A 25319-nucleotide genomic window follows, 5' to 3' on the forward strand; every position below is an offset into this window, starting at 1 on the left:
ACCGACTGATTCTTCTTTTACTTGATTACTACAGTTTATTTCACCAAATGTGAGTGAAACCCAAAATGTTGATATCTCAATACGAAATAAATATTTTTAGTGTCTGATAAAACTGGGAATAAATCTTAAACAGCCTAAAATACACGGACCTTTAACAATTATAAAAATGGCATTACACCTGGAGAAAATACTTTCCTACAAGGATTTTTAGGAAGATTGTTTTTTCTCATTCTTCCTCTCCTTTCCTCCCAGGTTCCATTCGTTCCTGTTGTTCCTCGGCCATCCAGCCTACAGTGTGAGAGAGGTCAGCGTCCACAGGTTCAGTAAAATCCTCAGTGAATTTGCGCTGGAGTACCGAACCACCCGAGACCGCGTGCTGCAGCAGAAACAGAAGCGAGCCGACCACCGCGAACGCAACAAGACCCGAGGAAAGATGATCATGGACGTCAACGCTCCTGTGAGCATCACACACACAAACACAGAATCCCTTACACAAAAAGACACTTTCCACTCTATTTTTCTTGTTCTTCTCTTTCCAAATCTGCCGCCGCTTTTATTCTTCATTTTCTTTGACTTTCACTCTTTCTTTCCCCTGTAGTCTGATGATGAAGAGGAGAGTGAGGTATCAACATAAGTGTTGGCTGTCTACATGTGTCTGTGTGTGCATGAAACCACTAACCCTGGACCACTTTACCTCAACATTTTCCTTTTCACTGATTTTAACATCTGAGTGGATCAGTCAATAAAGTAGAGTAGGCATCATAATCATTACAGGTTGGATGTTTTCGTTGATGCTTCAGCTTTGGCATGTTTGAGTCAAAGCCCCAAATATTTTAAATACAAGCTGTCCAAATTCTGATTCTCTTTTGTTCGGTCTCTCTCCATCAGGGTGGTCCGTGTGGCTCCAGCAGCAGCAACAGCGCCCCCACTGGCTGCCAGGAGGGCGAGGATCCTCAGGGTTTGGACCACACCGAGGACGCTGCAGAGCACGAGCACATGAAAGCCGTGCTGAGAACCAGCCTCAGCGGCGGCGACAGGGAGGCCAGCGGAGTGCCAGGGGTTCGGTTAAGGACAAGATCCCGGCCTGGAAGGGGAGGTGAGGGAGACAGGAAGTTCCTTACAGGGTCACACAAGAGAAGTCAACAGTAAAACAAGAGTGCACCATAAAGGGTTTCTTTGTTCATGCCTTTTGTCATTCTGCTCGATTTGTTCAGGTCGCACTATGCCGGCATGGACCCCCTCCGTGGATGACACTCAGATCTGTGGAGACGACGCTGCAGACGAGATCATGGAGCGTATAGTGAGGTCGGCCACTCAGGGTCCAGGAACCAGACCGCAGCCCAGAGAGAGGAGGAGGTCTAGGGCCAACCGCAAGTCATGTAAGACCTGAATACTTAACTTCTATCTCAAATCCACACCACATGCTAATTCTAAGCAGGTTTTGATTATGCCTAGTTCGCACTACACAAGTTTAGCCCTGATTTTCCGCTCGCCGACAGTTTTTGTAGCTCCCCAACAAAAGCCCCAGATCAGAGGCTGGCTTGGTGCTCGAGCGTTATGTGTGAACTGTTCAAAGACACAAGCTGAGAGGCTTACCGGTGCAGGGCTCACGCATTCCAGATATCTAGCATGCTAAATATCTAGACCTGTCGGGGAGCTACAGCCAATGAGAACGCAAGACACGGGTTGAGGGGAAACCTGGCGGAGGGGTCGTCTGTAACATTAGAAACTTTACTTTATGTGTTGCATTTGCAACACGGACCAGTGTTGTTGTTGCACCTTGGGCAGTCCCGACGGCAAGGACAGGTATTAGGGGGCTGGGCCCTACCACCGAGTCACCTGAATTGCTCCATGTGAATGGAGAATCTGAAAATCCTTAATGAATTGAAGTAAATGGGGTCCAGGTTTAACAGCAGCAAAACTATATCAAAAATCTGTTTACAAACTCTCACACAACTCGTTCAGTATAATCCAAGTCTCGTTCATCCAGTAGTATGCTCACTACTTCCCAAACACATGCATTTTCACCAATCTTACTATTTAAAACACTTCCACCACTACCGTCTCATGCTTGCGAAGGTGTGCTGCGAGTCCGTTTGAGTCCAGACGAGCATCCAGCAGCAAGTGAACTGCCGCTGACGACATGCTCGTCTCAGTCTGCAGAGCTCTTAAGCCCCGTCCGCTGCAACACAGCGCTGGTTGCTTGTTTATTCAAAGTTTATTAATTTGAGCAGTACTCGAGATATGCGAAAGACATACAGACAGAGATTCCGAACGGCCATGATTGCAGGTGCCTAAATTCATCAATTGGACCAAAAGTCTCTGACATGTATAACAAAGACAACTATGGACCAGCAAAAAAATGTTACGGGTCTTTTTATCAGCCGGGAAAAGAGAAAGAGCGAGACCTGATGCTGGTGTGAGTACATCCTAATACGAAACACACAGGAATCGTAGCTTCTGACTTGGGTGTGTAGTCTTTCTAATTACGTATTATGTTCACAGTTTTATACTTCAACAGTTTTACCACAAACTGAGACTTTCTTGACTTGCTAAATTATGTTTTAAATTGACAAACGTGTGTGATTCATGACGCAATTCAAACGTGATATAAAAATGATTTGTCTCTCGCCGAAATAAGGTCCCATGGTGGTCCACTGGAAGGGGCGGGACTTTGTCTCTCTATAAGCCTAGTTGTTGAAAGGCGGGGGCGGGGCCCATTCACCTGTTTGGACTATGGGCCCGCCCACCTTTACTCTGACAATAAGTAAAAAAGAACTTACTAAAACACAAGCACAGAGTTGTGCTGGACATAAAATCAGACATTAGGGAGAGATCAGGGGACACTTGAACGTAGCATGACTGGAGCAGTCACAGGTGTGTTTGGGGACAGTGGAATTAGAAAATAGCATTTTAAAGTCACAGTTTAATGGATGCCAACAACACAAGAGAGCAAGAAGCCTACTGTATCATTTTAAAACAGTTGATTTCTTGTATACTAAATGCAGAAATTGTGTACTATGAAAGCATACTGTATAAAGTTAGTATGGAACTGGTACACATCACTTTGAGCACACCAAATGACCATGTTGTTCTAGCAGTCCATTATTCTTTGGGACTTGCTGTCATTTTCCCTTTCTGCTCTTCATTTTAGCTGAATGTCACAGTTGTCCTGAGTTGATTGGAGATTATTCAGATCAGCTGTTGAGCAGCAGGGTGTTAGGACTGGATCCTAATTAACAACTGACAGCAGCTTGGTGCTTTTCAGTCCTGGTTGATTTCGAAATTTTCTATTTGAGTGAAAATAATGGACATGTGATTAGAGTTTAGCACTCTTGAGTCTTTTTCTTGATACATGAGCTTCAAGTCTTCAGAATTGTGTTCATACTTCCATGTTTTATGTTTATACAATGAAGAAAAACACAGCATTTTCTGACAGGCTCAATCACCATTGTGTTACCTCCTTTGGAAATAGATAGTGAGATAATGATAGTGAGCCAGACAATCTGGTCTTAAGGCCCTTTTGAGACTTCTTTCCTGTCTTCAACTTTTTCTGATTGAGGGTGATTTTGGGCATTCTGATCCTTCCTTGACTTAATGCAAACCTCATTTCAGATGATATTGCTAGCCAGAAACTCTGGTCTTGATTGTGATTTTTAAGGTATACTATGCAGGACTTTCCTTAAAAAAACAATGTAAAGCCTCATACAAAAATAATCCCCCTCAATCATCACTTATGACGGTGGTGTCTGTATCTGCAGAGATCCCTCCCTCTGCCTGTATTTTTCTTGTTATTTTGTTGTGTTTGGAGCATTTCTGGGTGTCAACCTTTGGGCAGTGGGTGTGTAGCCCCCATGTACAAGCCCACATCCAAGACAAAGCTACGAAAATGGCGGACAAAGCACTGGAAAAACGCAAATATAGAGAGGCGAAACGCCAAGCAGACAAAGCTTGTTCCAAAACGAGAGTAAATCTGGGAACAGCTTTCACTTTTGCTGCTATATGTGATGCTGCAGGTGGTACACTCTGCTGTGTTCTGGCAACCACGGTCAGGGGGTGTGGACTTATGGTGTCGTTGAGCCGGGGGGAGAAGGGAGCCAACTTTGAAGGTTGTTTTTACAAACAGTACTCAATAATTCCTGCATAGAATGTCTTTAAGCATTCTGAAAACCTGAATATTATTGAATGAATGAATATTAAAGAACACCTTTCCACTAGTTTTGGGTTAGTGCTGCTATTTGTGCAAGAGTTTGTGCTTGCCAGACGCCTGCAGGCTTTATTTGTTCAATACTTCCATTGAAACCCCCTTTATTCACATTTCCTTATTATCGAAGAACCATTTATTTATTATTGAAGACGCATTTCTTCATTATTATTAAGGGGGCATTTTTTCATTGTGAAGACAGTTGTGAGATTTGTTTCTCTTAGTAAATATTGTTGCATAGAGTGCTACAGGAATGAGTCCTAAAACCCTGAAATGAGTTCGCATTTTAGCACTTCCGGCTCGCTCGTCTGGAAGTCAATGGGTTTTTAGTTAGATGCCTGAAATAAGGTCTGCGGTTAACACAAGCTTAAGAGATTGTAACATTTTGTTCTACAATATAAATACGTTAGTAAATAATTTTTGTTGAGGGAACCAGGGCGATTCTAATTTCCTGGTTGGCCTACAAAAATATGTCATTCCTGCAGCACTCTATTGTGTGGTCGGGAATTGGTTGTCAGGCTTCTTCCTGATCAGCTGAAGCCTTGGGAATCAGTACCGCCACGATGTGCTAACTAATCTCCTCTCTCCTCACAGTGAGGCGGACTCTGAAGAGCGGTCTAACCCCAGAGGAAGCTCTCGCTTTAGGACTCACCGATTTTCCGGATACATAAATGTGATCGTCCAACCTCCCGCCTGTCGTCATCGCCGTGGAAACACAGCTACAATCTTCGAAACGACATCTCTGTCAGCTGTCTGCCTTCGCCACACTTTAGAGTTTTAAGTTATATTTCACCAGTCACAAACCCCTTTAGGTTTTTGCCAGCTGCTAATTTTGCCTGATGTGTCTGAGTGATGAAGCTGCAGCCATGATAGTGTTTTTTTTTAATGCAACACAAAGAAGTGGAAGTGAAGAAAGAGAACTGATGCATTCAACTTGGCAAGGAAATTTGAATTGAGTGACGCTGCCTCTACACTGAATGGATAATTTTTTTTATCTAAACATGTATTTGAAACGTTGCATTAGTCCAAAGGGATAACTCTTGCTTGTGAGTTTCTGTAGGTGTGGCTTCACCAATTTCTCATTTATTTAAGCTGTGAATTTCGGTTGTAAAGAGGAAGTTTGATTTGTTCCCAAGAGATCACAACAAACAAAGAGGCTCACTAAGAATTATCCTTTGTGAAAAGGCAAATGTTTGCTTCTGCAGCTGCACGTATTGACAAGTGACGAGTGTAGTTGTGTTTAGTAGGAACGTGAAAGGTTTTCAATCTGATGTGCCTTTCATTTAAAAGGGATGATGCTGTACCTTTTCGCCATCTTTGTTTCAGTCACCTCCTACTTCTCAGATAACTCACAAATGTCACATTCACAGGTGTAGTTATATCAATTTATGATTACAATTAAGTTTTTTTATTTTGGCAAAAAATATTTATTTGCAAAGCTCGGACATCTTGCACCTTACTCAACATGAATAGTTTCTAATGCTGACATGAGCGACTGATTCAGAACGCAGACAAAAGGAAGTATTTATCTCAGAGGAACTGTTTGTAAAGTGTAAAAAGACAAAAAGATAATGACATTTTTTTTTTTATTTTAATAATCTATTTTGAAGGACATGCGGAGAATTCTGCATAAAATGTGTAAATGCCCTCGTCAGCTGCCAGGTACTAAGTACTGTAGTACTACAGTGTGCATGTTTAGTGCGGTTCATGTGATGTATTATTTTTGTAATTTCTGTAGAAACTTGTATTATAGTCTGAGGAGAGAAAAGGTAAAAAGAGGCTATTCTGTGAATTGTAATAAATGAAAGATGTGGTCGTAGCTGAAATATGTGTTGTCGGAGTATTGCTCCGTGCTGAGAGAGGGGAGCAGTGTTTGGGCATTTACTTTGAACTCTGTGGTCACTTTGTATGAACTTGAAAAGTTTGGAGTCTCAGCTGAACCATCTGCTCCTCTCGCAGTACAACGAAAACAGGGAAATATCGCTGCATAAATAAAACCATACACGTTCACTTGAAATGCTGTGTATACACACTCTGCAATAAAAAACAAAAAACATTGAGTGAAAAAAAAAGCATGTCATTCTTCTTCATTGCTTTCACTTCTTGAACACATGGGTGTCTCTGTCTCTATCTGACCAACCTTTGGATTAATGAGGGGCTATAAACTCCACACAACTGCTGCTCACTTTACTCGTGCAGTTCAAGGTTGAGTCCTGTCTGTCTGTGCGACCCCGTCTGTTTCCATGGCCAAGTCGATGAGTCTGCTGTGGGGGGCTGGATCCCCTCCCTGCTGGCGACTTATGATCACTCTGGAGGAAAAGAAGCTGCAGGGCTACAAACACAAGCTGCTGTCTTTTGAGAAGGGAGAGCACAAATCCCAGGAAGTGTTGGAAATCAACCCGAGAGGACAGGTGGGTTTACTGCAGCATAGCACAGGATGATCACAAAGATCAAGTAATCAGACACAGCCATATTTAAAACCATTCAGTACTGTAAGTAAAATTTAATGAAAATAAAATAGAAAATGGATCACCAGAAAAAAAAAAAATTCTCGCTTGCTTTTCAGGGCTTCCGTACCTAAGAGGCAAAGAAAAAAGTAACTTAGAAAAATTAGCCTAACAAAATGATTTTTTTCTACCTGTTTCACGGACAAAAAAAAGGGAAAAAAAATCCATCTGTTCTTAAGTTATAAACACAGGAGAGAAAATGATTTAGATCAGACTTAGAAAATGGATCACCAGAAAAAAAAAAATGTAACTAAGGAGTAAATAAATAAGGGAATTAATACAAAGATAAATAAAGAATCAAATTAATACAGAAATATCAATTTTATGGCACATTTTACCAGTTAATTAATGGCTACATTTATTTATAATAAATTCTTGCTATATTTAATGTAATTTATTTATTCATATATTTTTCATTTTTTAGTTTCCGTTCTCCATACATGTAACGATGCACTTGTGGCACAAACTGCACTGCACAATGCCAACTTAAAAGCCTGCCTTCTTATGCCAATATCATGTCTTTCTGCCAGCTTCCTGCCTTCAAACATGGAGACAACATACTGAATGAGTCCAGTGCAGCATGTTTATACCTGGAGGTAAAGTGTAAAAACAAGATATGTTTAATATTATACTGAAATCATAAGCCTGATCTTTATGTTTTCTATTTGTGACAGAATCAGTTCAAGTCTCAGGGCAACAAGCTGATCCCTGACAGTCCTGCAGAGCAAGCACTGATGTACCAACGCATGATGGAGGGTCTCCCATTCACTGATAAACTCAGTAAGGTGCACACAAATACCAGAATACCTCCTGAACACAATCACACACTATTCATATTGGATGATCTGTCTTAGATTCAGTCATCTACTATGAGTGGTTTGTCCCTGAAGAGGAGAGACATGATTCTGCTGTGGAGAGAAACAAGGAAGCTCTGGCCACTGAACTCAAACTCTGGGAGGAGTACCTGCAGAAGGTATAGAGCATTAAAGTACACACACACACAGTGTATATGTGCACCCACTATGCTGCAGTCTTTCATTTTGATTTCTGCATCAAGGTGGCTGCAGGCTCATACCTGGCGGGGGCCTTCTCTTTGGCTGATGTGATCGTCTTTCCAAACATTGCTTATGCGTTTCATTTTGGGTAGGTGACAGAGTTCAATGAGCGTAGACTGATTTTGTTTTACCAGTGAAATCATAACCTCATTTCTTCTCTTTAGGCTGTCTGTTGGACGTTACCCCAAACTGGCCAAATATTACAGCCTGCTGAAGGATAGAGCCAGCATTAAAGCCAGCTGGCCCCCACACTGGCTGGCCTGCCCAAGGGGTTTTGACATCCTCAAGGATCTCTGAAACACACACCTTCACCTTGGGTGACCAGATCCCAACAAACCAAATATGGGACAAAGTATGTTTGGGACACGTTACCAATGCTGAGAGGTAGTCTAAAATGTTGATATAATGTCTATCTAACTTGAATAATAAACATTTCTATTCTGCCCCTTATCTTGTAACATCTCTATGCTTTGCCCGAATGCATCCATAGATCTGTACACATTTTCTATGTTTTTTTACATTCTCTGTTCACCGTGTAGGCATGTGAGAAAAACTAAAATTATTATTATTTTTTTAAAATCTCATCACAAAATATCAAGTCAAATAGCAAAAGTCTCTTTATGTAATGCATAAATTGGCTAAGTACTATAAGTTAAAGAAAACTTACAAGTATACTTGCAGTAAAAACTAATAAAATAGTAGTTTACTGAGAGTATACTTTAAAGTGTACTTTCATAAATTAAAAAGTGGGCTACAAGCATATAACTAGTAAACTAACAGCATACCTATAAGTTCAATTGTAGTATAGTTCATAATATAGTTGCAGTACAAAATACGACTTAGATGTGAACTAGTTGTGTACTCAAAATGTACTATTCTTACACTTAAAGTACACTTAAAAGTATACTTTTATAAACTAAAAATAAAAAAGTGGGCCAATTTAGTCCCAAGAAGTATTAAAGTATACTACTAGTCAGGGAATGAAATTAGTACCAGCCACCTGCCAAAAACAGGGTAAATGTTGGCTGTGGCAGGTCAAAATTTCAGGGCACCTGCCACCATGGCAGAGAGGTAGGTAATAGTTTACATGCAAAGATTAACTCAGTCAATGCTTTATTGTATTTGCAAAGATATGCGTCCTCTGTGATAATGCAAATGCAGATCCTACTAATCTGATTTGCATAAAAAAGTAAACTTATTCTTTACTCAGATTGTATTCATATGGCGGTATGTTCTTCATACTATGACAGTTAAAAAATGTGATTAAAAAAAAATATCGCCTTACTTACAGTACTGCAATATATCGTATCATAATGGTAACCCCTGTACCATGATACGTATCGTATCGCCAAATTCTTGCCAATACACAGTCATGTTTAGAATTGTAAAGCGTTCTATATAGATTTCAGAAGTGGTAGACAAAAATTGTGTGGCTATCAGAAATGTTCAGTGAGAAAATGAAAAAATATATATTATTTTTATATATATATATTTTATTTTAATTATTTCGAAACAAATTCTGTATTTATTTTTGGTATTTTTCCAATGGAATTTATCTCAAATGGGACCAAAAGTAAAGATATGATGAAGGGAAATTATTGCAAAGACAACACGTTGTTGTAGTACCTCCTTCCAACCAGTAGGGGGCAATGAACGCTTCTATTATAGCTTGAGATCCCCATGAACTGTGGGAAGAAGAGTAACAATAAATCCCTTGTATGGTGCGCAGTTGGTTTGCACAGTGACAGCAGAAGAAAGGTTTGCTCACTCCACTCAAGCCTGTCAGATCTACAACCACCATGGCCCAGGACATGACTCTGCTGTGGGGCTCCGGCTCTCCTCCCTGCTGGAGGGTCATGATCGCTCTGGAGGAGAAGAACCTGCAGGGCTACAACCAAAAAATGCTCTCCTTTGAGAAAATGGAGCACAAGTCCCAAGAAGTGCTAGATATAAATGCCAGGGGACAGGTATGGAGTAGAGTTAGTTAGCTTTAATCCACCCTAACCTGTTAAATAAATAGTACATTAACGTTAGACAACCGGTCAGCTATAATCCCACTATGTTTATCCTCCATGATGCTGTTGGCAAAGCCAAACTCCATTCAAAATCTGGTCTATTCAATGTTTTACAGTCTACCTGCAAAAATGTTTACTTGCTGAAACATGACTGAAGGCTTTAGACGAATCACATGGATGTGCCTTTTAATTCGGCTTATATTAAATTTTACCATGCAGCATTTTTTATCAGTAAAATTTGGATTTTACTCACTCAAGTGCCTTTCACATAAACGCCCAGCAGAAGGCGCCAACGACAGAGCTATAATAATAATAAAGGGTTTCTACAAGAGGTGTGCACAGCTCACTTGACAGTCTTAATTCGTGGTTTATGGTTTTACTTGACTGGATTTTGGAAAATAGTTTTGCCATATAGACCATGTCACAGTTGTAAACGTTGATTTTCCTGTTGCAGTGTATGTGACAGACATACATTGACAGGAAATAAACATGGGCTTAAGCCAGGGGTCAGGGGTCAACCTGCGGCTCCAGAGCCACATGTGGCTCTTTAATTTAAAACAAATTAGTGGAAATGAATAACTGTTTTTTGTTTTACTTTTTTATTTTTATTTATCATTGTTGTAGGTCTATGGTACGACGGTACGACGGAGTATTAGGGCCACATTGAGGAGGAAAAAATAAATCTGAAATTTCGAGAATAAAGTCATAATATTATAAGGTGTTATTTTCTTTTTTTCTCATAAAGTTATGACTTTATTCTCGTAATATTATGACTTTTTTTCTCGCAAAGTTATGACTTTATTCTCGCAATATTACACATTTTTTCTCGTAAAGTTATGACTATTCTCTGATATTACGACTTTTTTTCTCACAAAGTTATGACTTTATTCTTGTAATATTACGGCTTTTTTCACGCGGAGTTATGACTTTATTCTCGTAATATTACGGCTTTTTTTCACGCGGAGTTATGACTTTATTCTCGTAATATTAGGACTTTTTACTGGTAAAGTTGTGACTTTATTTTCATAATCTCAGATTTGACCTCAAATGTTTTGCCTAGCAACACAATTCCATTGAAACGATCTATAAATGCTGTGTCAGCTCAAGCAAACGTGCACCACTATTCTTTATTTGCAGTAAATAGGCTATTTGTACTGTACAGTACAGTCATACTGCCTTGGAAAACACTACACACACTTTAATTCTTGTTTTACTTAGCTAAGCACCATGTTTGTTTCGATTTGTTTGGGCTAAAACACGCTGTAGTCATGTAGTTTCTGTTCCCCAAGAGTGTGACAGCTCAGCAGGTTGTTATGATTAGCTCCCAGTGGCATTTGCATTAAGACATGGCTATATGGCGATAACACTGATAGCAGTTAACCGTTGAATAGAGTCTGTCTTGTTCACATTATAACCTGTTTTATTTTTAAGCTTCCCTCTTTCAAACACGGAGACGTCATCGTGAATGAATCCTATGCAGCTTGTTTTTACCTGGAGGTCAGTAGAACCTGTCCATCGACTAACAAGCACATCAATTTAAAAAGCAATTTTACAGATAGTAACACTAAATTCAACATTATGAAGTGTGATATGTTCAAATGTGTGTGTTTTTTTCTCTCCTTAATGGCAGAGTCAGTTTAAGTCTGAGGGAACCAAACTGATCCCAGACAGCCCGGCAGAACAAGCACTGATGTACCAACGCATGTTTGAGGGTCTCTCATTCTACGAAAAACTCAGTAAGACAAATACATTAAAATCCCTCAAAATCCCTTTTTAATACAAACATAGCTGATAGTTTCTGGCAGTTAAAGCAAAGCATAATCAAAATAATAATACAAAATCAGTAAATCCCATTAAAAGACCAAAACCAATATTACTTAGTGACATGTTTCATTGTTACGATGAACATGGGCACATAGATTATTTTGAGTCACATACACTGACCCGGTGCTGAAAATACTCACTGCAACAAATGTGTGTTAATCCGCAGCTAAAAATAATCCCCCCTTTTTCACCTGTTTGAGTAATGATTGCTAAAAACTGCAGTGCCCAGTTGTTTGATGAAATGATATGGCATTTAAAAGATATATACAGTATATATGTGTGTGACCTACTTTTCCTAAGATATATTTGACAACAAGAAAAGATGTAGAATAATGCAACTTTATCTTTAAACAATACATTATTGATGTTTGAAATGCTACACTTTAAGCAATACTTTACGCCAAGGAAATGAGATCAAACACCCAGTGAAGCCACTATCCCTTGAATGTGTGTTTGTGTGCAATTATGGTTAGGGTAAGTCTCCAGGAAATTAATGTAAGTCAATGTAATGTCATGTAATGGAAAGTGATGGAAACACGACTGTGTGTGTGTGTTTTTCTAGATACAGTTACCTACTATGACTGGTTTGTCCCTGAAGCAGAGAGGCATGACTCAGCACTAAAGAGAAACATAGAAGCTCTGACCACCGAAGTCAAGCTCTGGGAGGGTTACCTGCAGAAGGTAGAGTACCATATACAGTATACAACATATTCTCATCTCAACTCGTCACATGCTGACGCTTTATCAGACCCCTCGATGTCCCCTTTTTGCTTGCAGTAAACACATGCTTAATGTTGTGAATTAAACAAAAACACTTGCTTAGGTTCAGGCAACAAAACCCCTTAGTTAGGTTTAGGAAAAAAACGACATAGTTGGGCTTAAAATGTCTACGTTTGTACAGTGAAAATGACACTGAACATTGTGAACACAGGACACGAACGATCAGCTGATGGCAAAGTGAAAGAAAAACGTAACGCACGGGACACGAACAGTGGTCTCCTGGATGAAAGCCCTGTATTGTTGGGCACATACACCTCGTGTCTCTTTCACTCTTTAAACTACGTCACCACAGCACTTTATCTGAGCGTTTACTGTTGCCGTGGATGGGTTTATATTGTTGTTAATGGAACGCCAAGTGCATCTCCTACCATCGCTAAAGGGTGCGGCGGTATCGAACAAAGCGTCAGTATTTGAATCCCTCAGAATGAGAACGGGCTGGTATATACAATACACACCTTAACACAAACAAACTCAACATTGACACGTTCAAACATGCTTTATTTTTCACCTGTTTCTTCCAAGCTGGGCTCGGGTTCTCACCTGGCGGGACCATCCTTCTCTCTGGCAGATGTGACCGTTTTTCCAACTGTTGGTACTCTTTTCAGATTTGGGTAAGTGGGAGAAGGCGGTTTGCGATTTCCAGAAGTCACAGAAACAAAATAAGTGATGTATTTCTTCTTGACATTGCAGCTCAAATGTCTCCTATACGTTCTTTTCTTTAGGTTGTCTGCAGAGCGTTACCCTAAACTGGGAGAGTATTACGCTCTGCTGAAGGAGCGGCCCAGCGTCAAAGCCAGCTGGCCTCCTCACTGGCTGGAGAACCCCAAAGGACAAGACACACTCAAAGACATCTGAGATCCACACACACTTTTAAAGTCACGTCTGCCCGTAATGTTTTGGTTTCTATAAAAATGCTTTTGTTCAATAGGGAAAAAAGTGTTGAGTTCACAAGTATGTTCTAAATATATTAGTGTTACAAGGGCAGAATGTGCTTGTTTTGTTTTTTGTCAAACTAGCTTTTATATTTAGTTTAAAGGTTTTTGTCCATCATATTTCTGTCAAATGTTTGATAAAAATCTGTTAATAAACACAGGCTATGTTAAACTACAACGTGATGTTTCCAGGGGGACAAGCATAGGTAGCAGGCAAAATGTCACATTGTGATATTGTTGATATAGCAACTTTTGTTGCTGAGATACATGCCGTGTATCTACATGTACAAGTCACTATAACAGCAGTTTCTAATGCATTTCGAGTCATCCTAGGAAATAAATTGTTCTTGTACTAAATAACCACCACTACAGCGTGTCTTCATTTCAACATGTCCTCTAGTTTCTCATTACACCCTGCATTGTAAACCAGTATATTGGCTCTACAATTCTACCGTAGCAAAGGTCAAATAAAACCATGATGTCACTGCTGGAGGCGGGAAGTCTAAGAGAGTAAGAGTGAGAGTAGTTTGTATTAGAGTTTGGACTTTTCTATAGCTGAATACAACATTGCATGAACTCTATAAACCCTAATGTTCAGGTGAAGTCTAGACAAGATTTTTGAATCCCTCAATACAAAAAGGTAGGCGGTGTCTTTGACTACATGACATATGGTTTTATTGTGTCAGTGGCTGTGCCTAAACTGGTTTGCCCTGCACAAAGGGTAAGTGAAATGCCCTGTGTTATCATGACTTTGCATAAATGGGATTGGATCATTTACATAATGTGAGTGATGAGACCTTTACGGAGAGACGAGCTGCCAGCTGCATCCAGTCTTAAATTACCATCAGGTGTTCCCGGTTGCCTTAACGACCACCTGCAACAATAACACAGACTGGTGAACCACAGAGCGCTCAATATGACACCCCAGCCTTCAACACAGCAGAGTGCACATCTTCTTTTAGAGATTCACAGCACCTTCACCGTGTTGTATGTTGGTCTATATCACTTTAATACAAATAAATACACTTGTGCATCTGCAATGTAGAGGTGTTTTTACATGCCTATAAACTTGGGTTCAGCAGCTTTTTCACAGTTCTACTGAGTAGAGCAACTTGTGCAAAGTGACACCCTGTTTGCTCATCTTGACCCTTTTATCCAACGCTACCTGTTGAATGTTCTGGATCTGTGTCTGGGCACATGTTTAGCTCTGGTGTGTGGCCTTGGGGCTTTCTCTGTTTTGCTACATCAGGTGATGATTACAGAGGCAGTTGGTATTTTTATATGGAAGAGATAAAATAAGTCATGTGGCTGCCCCATGCAACCAAAAGTCTCTGCTGCCTTTGCATCATGAGATATACTGTTAACTGTAAGAACTATGAAAACATTTACGTGATCAAATAGCATCTTCTTATTTGCCATTATAAGATCAGTTTCTAGAAATCAAACTGATTCCTGGCAGGACAAGCACTCAATAAGACTCATACATGCAGGAAAAGTCTGCAGACACATTTCCCGCTCTTCATGACATTGAATTAATGCTAAATATTGATGATCACATGCTGATAATAAGCCTGCAAGAGCAAATGTATGATATCCAAAGTAAAAGTAGTAATAGTAACAAATAGTGGCATTTTAAGCCAAATATTGAAATGTGATTTTACTTTGGAAACCTGACCACAAAAGGCCTCAAGTAACTATCTGGGTGATCAGAGAACTGCATCCTTGCTATGGAGCCTCTGCATTAAAAAGAAAAAAACTACAGCTTGAATTTTGTGTACCGCATTAATTCATTCAGCCTTAATTTACACAGTCCAGTGGGAGCAGTCCTCTCTTATTTGCTTACACCTTGTGTACACAGGATACAGACCAACATATTAAATTTCGCATGGGCACTCTGTGTACACAGGACACAAACCAACATATCCAAGCCAATGCATGTGGAGCAGAACCTGGGCGTATCAGTTGTATTGTAAACACCATTGCTTTTCGTCCTCGTCAATATGCTTTGTCAATAGAAACTGTTTGTCATGCCAGTCAAGCAAAATGAAGCAGATGAACTGATGACTCATGCACACTCGCAGGTCAAGAAAGACAACCTCCACACTGATGAAGACAAAGATTATTTTTTTTTAGTGGCAAGCATTTTAGAATGAAGATGAAATGATATGAAGTGGTGGAATGTCACCAGACTCACTCAAAGTCACACACACCACCTACACTCAGACCAAATGCTCTGATGGGTTGTCCTTAAAATATGGAGGAACTGTAATATAATCTTTTTGTCTAACTTCTCAGAAAAGGCTCTTTTTTAAAATCTTTACTGAATTAATCAACAATCACAATATACCAAAAAGTGAATACTTAAAGGTCACGTATCATGCTCATTTTCAGGTTCATACTTGTATTTTGGGTTTCTACTAGAACATGTGTACATGCTTTAATGTTCAAAAAACTCTTTATTTTTCTCATACGGTCTACCTGAATATGCCTGTATTCACCTTCTGTCTGAAACGCTCCGTTTTAGCGCCCGTCTCTTTAAGCCCCCCTCCCGAAAAAGCCCAGTCTGCTCTGATCGGCTTGTGAGAAAAACATGGTGCACATTTGCAAAGGTATTTCCATGGATGTGTAAAGAGAACTGTATACAGCGTTGGAGGCGGGCTCCCATTCATTCCGATGAGTGTTGCTCAGTGGCGCATGAAGCCAAAATGGCTTGACTGCCAAGTGATAAAGTACCCAGATCTTATGCGATCTTACGCAACCTGATTGTCTTATTTCCCACTGTGTGGGTTGGTAGGCACTCCAGATACCCAAATGTATGTGCACAAGCACTGAAAAGTGAGTTTTTTACTTTTGTTTTTCTTCAGTTTAATTTAGTTTAATTGAAATCCCCGAGTTTCATTTTTTTCCCTTTGTTCCAGTATACTTTTTGTTAATAAATGGCACTTATTTTTGCACTACTCCTGCTTATCAACCTGGTTCTTCAACATCCCTTTTAAAAGTTTTTCTGGTGCCAAACAACTTCATCTGCCCTTTATATGGGGTGGTGGCACTACAGACCTCCATAAAAAAAGAGGTTGAGGAAGATATTTTCCTCACTGTAGCCCTTCTGTTGTACAAAAAACAAACTGAGGCAATTTAAAATACTCAACAGATTATATTACACTCCATCACGGCTATATAAAATGGGCATAAGGGATGATAATAAATGTATAAAATGTGGTGCTGCTGAAGGAACTCTGCTCCATCTGTTGTGGGACTGCAGTAAAGTTAAAGAACTTTGGTTTGGCATAACAAAGAAAGAGATGATCCACACTAATTTAGCCATCTCACTCACAATCACAATCATGTATACTGGGAGATTTACATAACTTCAGCAGAGTATCTTTAAAGAAAAAAGATCTTTCTCTCGTTATTTATGAACACAAAGATGGTAATCATGAAAACTGAAACTTAATGGTGGACTATGGACCAAAAAGCAAACATCTCAGTATTGTATTTTATTGTATTGGTAACTTAAAATGCAAAATGGTAGGCTACTAGGATCCCAAGTTCAATTACTTGAAATGCCTTTTGTCTGTGTGCCACTGTCCCTGCCTTTCCATTTTATTTCTCAATAATTAATAATTAGGGGTCCTACATAATTAAAGAGCATTTTACCTCACAAAAATAAAACAGTATAAACAGCTATTTTTTATTATATAAATTCATTTTCAAACTAATTTTTAATTTTTTTTTTGCTAGAAACATCTGGTGGGCCAAATCAAACCTTATGGTGGGCCAACTTTGGCCCATGGGCCCCACTTTGGGCAGCCCTGCATTAAATACACCAACTACGAAAGATTGGATCATTGAAGCAATATATATATATTTTTTTTTAAGTTGGAAAAGTTAGCTTTCACACTGCAAAATAATGAGACAGAATATGCTGAAACATGGGCGACAGTGTAAAAGTACTTAATGTCACTATAAAAAAAAAGAGGAAGGGAGAAGAGAAAAGAAGGAAGTAAAAGAAAACAGGTTTAACGAATAACTGTTCTCTTCTTTTTCGGTCAGTGCTGTTCGAAAGTATTAACATTGCATGTTACCCGTGCTATAAGATGAAAGTACAGTAAAAATTGAAGGAAAGTAACAGTGTTTAGGACTTCTGTTTGAAGGGTGCATTAGTAAAGGGTCGGTTTAGATTTGTATATTGGTTTGGAGGAGGTTTGAAATGGCAGGATGCATTTGTGTGTTGATTAGTTGTTGGAATTTAGGTTTAGGTTTGTATTTTGTGAGTAAATAACAAAAGGAAAAAAACATTCTCAGAAAAGATTGCTGGAAGGAACAGGCTTTAGCAAGACCACATGTTTTTCATGTGATGTCTGCAGCTTTCTTTCATGCAACAAGTTGTCTTTTGAATGCAGACTAAGATAGCATAGGGGAGAGTGGGGTAAAATGAGCCAGTGGGTAAGTTGACCCACCCCCTGTATCTTGGCAACTGTGATTATGTTTTGTCATGTGACCATAAATTCAGGAAGTACCCATCATTTCTATCTTGCTGTGATGGAGTTAAGCACATGGGAGAAGTAGTAAGCACTTTTTTACCAAAAACAGTTTTTTCCCTATCAAAGTAAATTTTCTGCATGTCAGGAATAATGAATGTTAGGTCAAAGCAAATTTATCCAGGTCTAAAAAAATATATTATACATGTTGGTGATTTACTAAGATATAACACCATGTTAATCCCTTCGCTAGAGATTAGCCTGAATTGCTAAACTGGGCCATTTTTTCCAAAATGGTAGCTATGGGGCAAAGTGAGCCAAAGGCTATGGGGTAAGTTGAGCCACTGGCTCACTAATATTCTACTATTATTCCGAGCCACTGGCTCAACTTACCCCACCATAAATTAACCAAATTAATTCTCTGATGTATAAAATGGTATTACCGTTGAGTGTTACACAACTTGGTTTGATTTTTTTTATGTTAATCTTTATAGAAGAGGGAGATAAAGGAAGTTAAAACAGTTGGTTATAGTGGAACAGCAGAGGCAAAGAGGGTCCTCACAGAGGAGGTAGAGAAGGAGCTTGCAGACCATATCAAGAAGCTGGCTGAACAGTTCCACGGCCTTACTCCAAAGAAATGCTGTGAAATGGCATTGGAATTGGCAGAAAGAACAACCTTCCTGTCCCCAACAACTGGAAAGAGCAGGGTTTAGCAGGTAGGCCTAGGTCAAACCAAAGACCAAGACGAAAATCACAGCGTACAGCAGTTCTGAGGAGAGTGTGATGCCATCCCATTTGATGACACTTCTGAGCATGAGAGTTCTAATGATGAGAGAAGTGAATCAGACATCTCAGATCTGTCAGTTGGTGACTTTGTCATAGTAAACTTTGTATCCAAAGGCAGAAGCTACCATTACATTGGCTTGGTTGAGAGCCTGGAGGGCAACGAAGTGAGTGCAAGATTTCTCAGAAGAATCCGGGGGAACACTTGACGTGAGAAGCCCACCTTTGTATTCAAGGAAAAGGATGAGGCATCTTTTCCACTGAGTGATGTGCTGAAGGAGCTACCTCAACCTCAAAAGGCTGGAGGAACTGCAAGGAGGGAGCAACAGTTCATATTTCCCTGCAACCTTGACGACTGGAATATAGTCGAATATTGAATGATATTTTGATTGTTAAATGGTCTTGAAACTCACTGGTGGTTTGTTCTCACAAGTTCATAACTGTGAAACTGTTTGTTAACACACTTATGCTGAGGTTTAAACTTAAAAACTCAGATGTTCAGTTTACCCCACGATGGCTCAATTTACCCACTGACTCGGATCAACTTACCCCTTACCTGGGGCAAGTTGAGCCACAGGAGCACTTTTTTTGGGAAGGTCATTTTTTCCAGACAGCTTTGTGATGGATGCATGCTGATCATTTCATTTGATAGGTGAGATCCTGAATTTAAGGTTCAAGTTTTCATTCTGCTTCTGTCTCATTTTTCCTAACCTCGAGGACAGCATAAGTAAAAATTGGCTCATCTTACCCCACTCTCCCCTACTGGCAAGAGATAGTTGATACTGGCAGCTACTCAAGTGCACAACGTCCGGAGTTCAAAGACTGACCCGGACAAAGAGGCACAAAGAAACTGCAAATTATATGTGAACAATGTGAACAGTTGGTGCTTATTTATAAATGGGGAGAAATTATATTGGTAGTGTCTTTTATATTCAGGTGCAACTTGATCGTTTAGTTGTAACTGCCAGAGCTGGTTTCCCTGTGTGTGCAGGGGTGAGTGAAAAGTGCTGAGTCACCGTGAGGTTTCAACAATCAAATTTCAGCATGCCGTAAACACGCACCGGGAAATAATGAAGTAAATCACTGCAGGAATAGTTTGAAATTAAAACAATAAACCAAGATAATATTGGTTTCCACAGATACACATTATCTAAGTAATGTTTGTAGGAATGTTATAATAAAACTACTGTTCAATGTAAAGCTCAAACTCACACTGAATAGATTAATTACAATAATAACCCCTGTGGTTATTACTGTAACATATAATTATGTTATCAGTGCACAAAATGCATTATGATTTCAGTGTTGGATTCATGTTTTTTTTCCTTATTGCCCTCAAGTCTGCATGGCTGAGATCAAAGAGTATTAATGCAAAGCAAGAGAAGTCTGTCCTCCTCATGCTTGACTTTGCTAATGCCTGTGGCTATAGGCAGCTATAGCGGCAAAATGCAACATTAAATCAGTTTAATGCAGTTATGAAATATGCAGACTTTCAATCTGTCATCATGTTGCCTTCACTGAACAGAAGGGGAGTGTAACATGCTTGAAGGGGAGTGTATCATGCTTGCGTTGGGTGTGAGCGATCTTAACATGTCTTAAGTCACAGATCTTTGGTGATACACACACAAAAGTGGGATGGGACTAAACTCCACCAATGGATGCAAAGGGCTGGAGCTTGTGATAAAAGCAGACATCTGACACATTCCAGCTGCACTCCTTCTCCCACCACTCACAACTCCAGGTGCTTTCACTCTCAGGTGCAGCAGTTTCACTCTACAACCATGACCGCCAAGGACGTGACTCTGCTGTGGGGCTCCGGCTCTCCTCCCTGCTGGAGGATCATGATCACTCTGGAGGAGAAGAACCTGCAGGGCTACAACCAGAAAATGCTCTCCTTTGAGAAAATGGGGCACAAGTCAGCTGAAGTCCTGGCCATGAATCCCAGGGGACAGGTAAATCTTTAAACATTACAATACAAATCCTCTTATACTGTCAGTCTGCTTGTTCCTGATATGCACACATTGTAATTTTAGTAATAAAAATAATGATACTTAACGTTTTCATTCCTCTCTGTCTTGAAGCTGCCTTCCTTCAAATTTAAAGACTACATCCTGAATGAGTCCTGCGGTGCCTGCATATTCCTGGAGGTAAGAACCCCCTAGTTAATGTTTTATGCAGCCATATGCCACCAAGGAGTTAATAAGTAGGAGGGATGATTGTGCTGTGTGTCTTGGACAATGCCTCCAAGACAAACAGACACCCTACACCTCCTCCAGAGGAGAAGAAACCTGAGCACCATGTAGCCGTTCACAATGGCCGCTCTTTTCATGTCTCCCAACAACAGAACCAGTTCAAGTCCCAGGGAAACAAGCTGATCCCTGACTGCCCAGCTGAGCAGGCACGGATGTACCAGCGCATGTTTGAGGGTCAAGCGTTGAGCCAGAAAGCGGGTATGTTAACCCTGACGTGCAAAGAAGTATTTCACTGTTGTTTTGCAAACCAAGATGTAGCCTTTGACCCTGTAAACCCGGCATATTACCTAACCAGGCTACTACAGCTTTATCTCAGCAACAACTTTATGTCTTAGCTGATGTTGTTGCCATTTAGGAGTCTGTCTTATGGGACTTTGAGCTACATTGCTCTTGGCAACAAACACTACGCACCGAACTGTCGACTTTACACCTCAGAGATTTTGTGTCTTCATCTCCTCAGAGGGAGCTCAACATCAACTGGCTCCCTCCAAGGGACCTGAGACACATAATTAAGCCATGCATTAAGTCTGGTGCACCCCTTTTTTAAAAGAGGTTGAAAGGTCATAATAATCCCACAAAGGATCACATGCTCAGCTTGCATGCAAAGCTTAAGTCATGAGACATGCAGGTTACTTCAGATTTTGGAGAGGCGTCCAAACAGGAGAGCGTTGCATTACCAAATACTTACAATCAACTTGTGCATAGTCAGAAACACAGTTCAGTAAACATGGCATTTTCTTAAGTAGGCTGCTTCAAACTTTTTTTTAACCACTTTTACTATCTTCAGTTTGAAACTGATGTTATGTAATAATGTCCGGACTGACCCCACCCTTAACTGCCAGAGGAAATTAACGCAATTAGTCTAAGCACAGCATGGGAGTGGATGTTAAACAACGAGTGGATAGATTTGATTGATATCTGTCATACCTCAGAGAGCAACCGTCACGACTGAATGCCTGTGTTTACATTTTTCAGGGGAGGTCATCTACTACACCTGGAAGGTGCCGGAAGACGAGAGACACGACTCTGCCATTAAGAGAAACAAAGAGGCTCTGACAGCTGAGATCAAACTGTGGGAGGGATACCTGCAGAATGTAAATCTGAAGATTATAAACTACTATAGGCCTACCCTCAAACAGACAAGATAAAAGATATAGAGCTGCAGAGGAAGTGACACATGATCAGGGTTTGTTAGAACACCGCAATGTTGGATGTAAGAGAATGCTGTTCTGTAAAATTTTAGCAGCAGCATATTGAGTTCGATAACAAGATTGAAACCATTCATGTCTGTATGGTAAATATGAAGCGTACCACCAGCAGATAGTTAGCTTAGCTTAGCACAAAGACTGGAAACTTGGGGAAACAGCGACCCTCCCTGGCTTTGTCCGAGGGTAACAAAAAAAAGAACTATAAGAATACACTACCACCACCTATAATGGTCCTCTGTCCTTTCCACGCTTCCCATTCATTGGCTAAGTAAGCAGCCGTGCAATGCACTCTGGTAGCGTGGCAGCGTGATTCGAGAGATGGGGCGTCATTTGCATAAAGTTGAGGTCTAGGCTACTTTATGCAAATCGCGAGCGTCCGACGCAAGTCGCCGCCTCTGGAAACTCCCGAGAAACTTTTAAATTAAGTCTTGTCGATCCAAAATAAAGACAGATTCAGAAACTGCATGGCTTTAAATGTTTTCAGAAACACATTTCGGTGAACTATTTTCGTGGTATAAGAGAAGAAAGTTTCCAAACTAGCCGCCATGTTGGTTCCGGTTTGAAAGCTGGGAGCAGCAGCCCACGAGGGAAAGCGTTCGTCCAAGGTGTCGAGTGCCTTGTATCTAGTGGCGTCAAATGCTGGGAAGCAAGGCGATCACTCGGGTTAAAAAAACGTCCCTGTGGATATGCACCATCAAACTTACTAATTAACACTGTATATCCCGCTTGTTTAATCTAATCTCTTGCTATACCTGAAGTGTAAAAATGGCAAGTTGTGGGGTTGTGTGCTGGACTAACCAGGAAGTTACTGCTCCTGGCCAAGAACTAGTCCAGCGCATAACCACCTGTTACTACAACTTACTGTTTTTACACTTTGGTTTTTATACAGATCAAACAAATAAGATATAACATGCAAATTAGTGAGCTTTAGGACGCTTTCACAAGCCAACATTTAGTCCATTTTAATCAAACTCTGGTGCGGTTCGTTCAGGCAGTTGTGAACGCAGACCAAAACAACCGTTTGCTTGACATCTGGGCCGAAGAGAACATACAGAATATGATAAATAAAGTCTGCAAAAATAGTGACATTTATGAAGTCATTAGAGATAAACTGGAGAAGAAAGGATTTGTGCAGAGTCACTGTGAAAAAACTGACAGCAATATTTCAAAGTCTGCGATTCTCTGCAAAGATGCGGCAGCTCTCGAGACGAAAAAGATAAATTCGCTCCTTCGTACACGCCCCTCAGTAAATAATTTTTAAAAATTTGGTCCACTTTAATTTCTGCACTGTGAAACCGAACCAGACTAAATAGAAAACAAACCAAAAGTATAAATTTTCTCTCTGATTCGGACTAGTCAAATGATTCTGATTGGCACATTTTGGTACCTTCAGACAGAGCCAGACTAGTTGTTTCCAGTCTTGTTTGCTAAGCTAAGTGGCTGCTGACATTAGCTTCATAGTTAACAGACAGATATGAGTGGTATCGATCTTCTTATCTAACTCTCGGCAAGAAAGCGTAGGCCTATTTCCGAATATGTGGAACAGTTTCTTTAAAGGCACATGCAATATATTTTAGCTAGCTACTTTATAGCCATCCATCACAGCTAACATTTATGTAAAGTGTAATTGCTAAAGGTCCAGTGTGTAGGAATTAGGGGGATCGAACAGCAGAAATGGAATATAATATTCATAACTGTTTTCATTAGTGTATAATCACCTGAAACTAAGAATCATTGTGTTTTAGTTAGCTTAGAATGAGCCCTGTTGCACCGCCGTGTTTTTTTACAGTAGCCCAGAATGGACAAACCAAACACTGGCTCTAGAGAGAGCCTTTCACATTTTTGCATTACCTGAAAGTCACCGAAATACTCTGAAATACGACACGCTTGGAAAGGGAGGGGTGAGCAAAGGGGTATTCAGTTGGTTGCAATCTGCAACCACACCACTAGATGCCACTAAATCCTACACACTGCTCCTTTTAATAGGGATAATAGCAAATGAATGCAGACCTGTTGAGCAGCAGAGAGTATCTTGGTTGTTAGATCTGCCCACCAGCACATGACTGAATGTGACCTTAACTAGTTTTATTTGTCTTTTAGGTCTGTTTCCTGGCAGGAAAGACCTTTTCACTGGCTGATGTGATTGTTTTCCCAAGCATCGCTTATCTCTACAGATTTGGGTACGTGGATTGAATCACTAAAAATGACTTCATACTGCTTGACAAAATGAATGCATGTATTACCAACGAGCGATACATTTGTAATATGAAGTTCACACCAACTTTTCTCCCTTCTATAGGTTATGTGAAGAGCGTTACCCTAAACTGGCAGCTTACTATAACAAACTGAAGGCCAGAACCAGCATCGCAGCCAGCTGGCCGCCTACCTGGAAGGAGACCCCGGGACAAGACCTACTGAAAGACATCTAAGATTCAAACGCACATCGGCTGACACACTGGAACTGTTCCTGTTGTGTAATATGTAACCGCTCCTTGCATTGCACTAATGCATTTTTAAGAAATATGCATTTGCTGTCAATTTCATACACAATTTGTTTGTGACTTAAACTGCAGATTATTCTTTTTCGTGCTGTAAACAAAAACAATAAAAATTGATTTTCAATTTTGCGTGCTTTATTCATTTCAAGGTCAGACAGAGCCCATGTTTGACAGGAATATGCTGTGTAACAGGGAGCAATGGTATTAAAATGTAACTGTAGATTACTATACCAAGATAGACATCAAAACTGGTCTCTCACGGGAAGTTTGAAGTTTTGACAGCAGAGGTCGCTAAATTCAAATAAACCACTGCTGCTTCTACTGTTGCCATTTGGCTCCTTGAACTTGCAGCTTTCCTGTTATTCCATATATGTCCAAAAGGTGGCAACACACTGTACAAACAGAACATGAACTTGAACTTTCATACTAAGAGTAAAAAGAGACATTTTGAAATCTGCCTGGGTTAAGCTTTTTGTTATACTGAGCTGTTTACCCGTGACAAAAAAGTAGTATATTTAAAGTTTATTTTATGAAGTATACCTAAGTAAAGTTCAAGTATATTTCCCCGAAGTATACTTTATTTAGTAAGTATACTAATATCAATGTAGTATACTTGTAAGTGTACTTTAAGTGTAAGAACAGTAAACTTTGAGTACACAACTAGTTTACATCTAAGTTGTATTTTGTACTGCAACTATACTATGAACTATACTACAAGTGAATAGGTATACTGTTTAATAGTTATATACTTGTAGCCCACTTTTTAGTTTATGAAAGTAA

General features: G+C 40.0%; 4 protein-coding genes across 9 annotated transcripts in view; all 4 read left to right on the top strand.

The window, feature by feature from the left end:
* The window catches only part of fhod3a (formin homology 2 domain containing 3a), a 75573-nt gene extending 69297 nt beyond the window's left edge, over positions 1–6276 (top strand). For 5 of the 6 annotated variants that reach the window (XM_074613103.1, XM_074613106.1, XM_074613109.1 and 2 more), the window contains 5 exons: positions 253–457; positions 599–622; positions 889–1096; positions 1215–1379; positions 4799–6276. In XM_074613103.1, coding sequence (XP_074469204.1) covers positions 253–457; positions 599–622; positions 889–1096; positions 1215–1379; positions 4799–4875 — 679 coding nt within the window. In that variant the 3' untranslated portion in view covers positions 4876–6276. The remainder of the gene's footprint in view (positions 1–252; positions 458–598; positions 623–888; positions 1097–1214; positions 1380–4798) is intronic. The other variant, XM_074613104.1, reaches the window with a different exon arrangement.
* Positions 6277–6427: 151 nt separating this feature from the next.
* On the top strand, positions 6428–8523 carry LOC141754205 (glutathione S-transferase A-like). The gene is made up of 6 exons (XM_074613118.1): positions 6428–6615; positions 7242–7307; positions 7386–7491; positions 7566–7684; positions 7769–7854; positions 7931–8523. The coding sequence occupies exons 1-6, from the start codon at positions 6448–6450 to the stop codon at positions 8061–8063; spliced, it is 678 nt and encodes a 225-aa protein (XP_074469219.1). The 5' UTR covers positions 6428–6447; the 3' UTR covers positions 8064–8523.
* Positions 8524–9461: 938 nt separating this feature from the next.
* On the top strand, positions 9462–13677 carry LOC141754204 (glutathione S-transferase A-like). Its single transcript, XM_074613116.1, has 6 exons — positions 9462–9733; positions 11213–11278; positions 11412–11517; positions 12168–12286; positions 12908–12996; positions 13108–13677. Exons 1-6 carry the CDS (start codon positions 9566–9568, stop codon positions 13238–13240), a joined length of 681 nt encoding a protein of 226 aa, XP_074469217.1. The 5' UTR covers positions 9462–9565; the 3' UTR covers positions 13241–13677.
* A 6526-nt stretch (positions 13678–20203) lies between these two features.
* Positions 20204–24663, top strand: LOC141754203 (glutathione S-transferase A-like). The gene is made up of 6 exons (XM_074613115.1): positions 20204–20533; positions 20663–20728; positions 20926–21031; positions 21809–21927; positions 24142–24221; positions 24341–24663. Exons 1-6 carry the CDS (start codon positions 20240–20242, stop codon positions 24468–24470), a joined length of 795 nt encoding a protein of 264 aa, XP_074469216.1. The 5' UTR covers positions 20204–20239; the 3' UTR covers positions 24471–24663.
* Positions 24664–25319: the final 656 nt, after the last annotated feature.

Source organism: Sebastes fasciatus, chromosome 17, assembly GCF_043250625.1.
Source record: "Sebastes fasciatus isolate fSebFas1 chromosome 17, fSebFas1.pri, whole genome shotgun sequence".
NCBI lineage: Eukaryota > Metazoa > Chordata > Actinopteri > Perciformes > Sebastidae > Sebastes > Sebastes fasciatus.

Excerpts from the sequence above, each read along its gene's own strand:
- LOC141754205 (XM_074613118.1), top strand. The coding sequence starts at position 6,448 with ATGGCCAAGTCGATGAGTCTGCTGTGGGGGGCTGGATCCCCTCCCTGC. Across the intron at positions 7,685-7,768 it reads GGGAGGAGTACCTGCAGAAG|GTGGCTGCAGGCTCATACCT; the intron begins GTATAGAGCATT and ends TTCTGCATCAAG. Across the intron at positions 7,855-7,930 it reads GCTTATGCGTTTCATTTTGG|GCTGTCTGTTGGACGTTACC; the intron begins GTAGGTGACAGA and ends TCTTCTCTTTAG.
- LOC141754204 (XM_074613116.1), top strand. The coding sequence starts at position 9,566 with ATGGCCCAGGACATGACTCTGCTGTGGGGCTCCGGCTCTCCTCCCTGC. Across the intron at positions 12,287-12,907 it reads GGGAGGGTTACCTGCAGAAG|CTGGGCTCGGGTTCTCACCT; the intron begins GTAGAGTACCAT and ends GTTTCTTCCAAG. Across the intron at positions 12,997-13,107 it reads GGTACTCTTTTCAGATTTGG|GTTGTCTGCAGAGCGTTACC; the intron begins GTAAGTGGGAGA and ends TCTTTTCTTTAG.
- LOC141754203 (XM_074613115.1), top strand. The coding sequence starts at position 20,240 with ATGCAAAGGGCTGGAGCTTGTGATAAAAGCAGACATCTGACACATTCC. Across the intron at positions 21,928-24,141 it reads GGGAGGGATACCTGCAGAAT|GTCTGTTTCCTGGCAGGAAA; the intron begins GTAAATCTGAAG and ends TTTGTCTTTTAG. Across the intron at positions 24,222-24,340 it reads GCTTATCTCTACAGATTTGG|GTTATGTGAAGAGCGTTACC; the intron begins GTACGTGGATTG and ends TCCCTTCTATAG.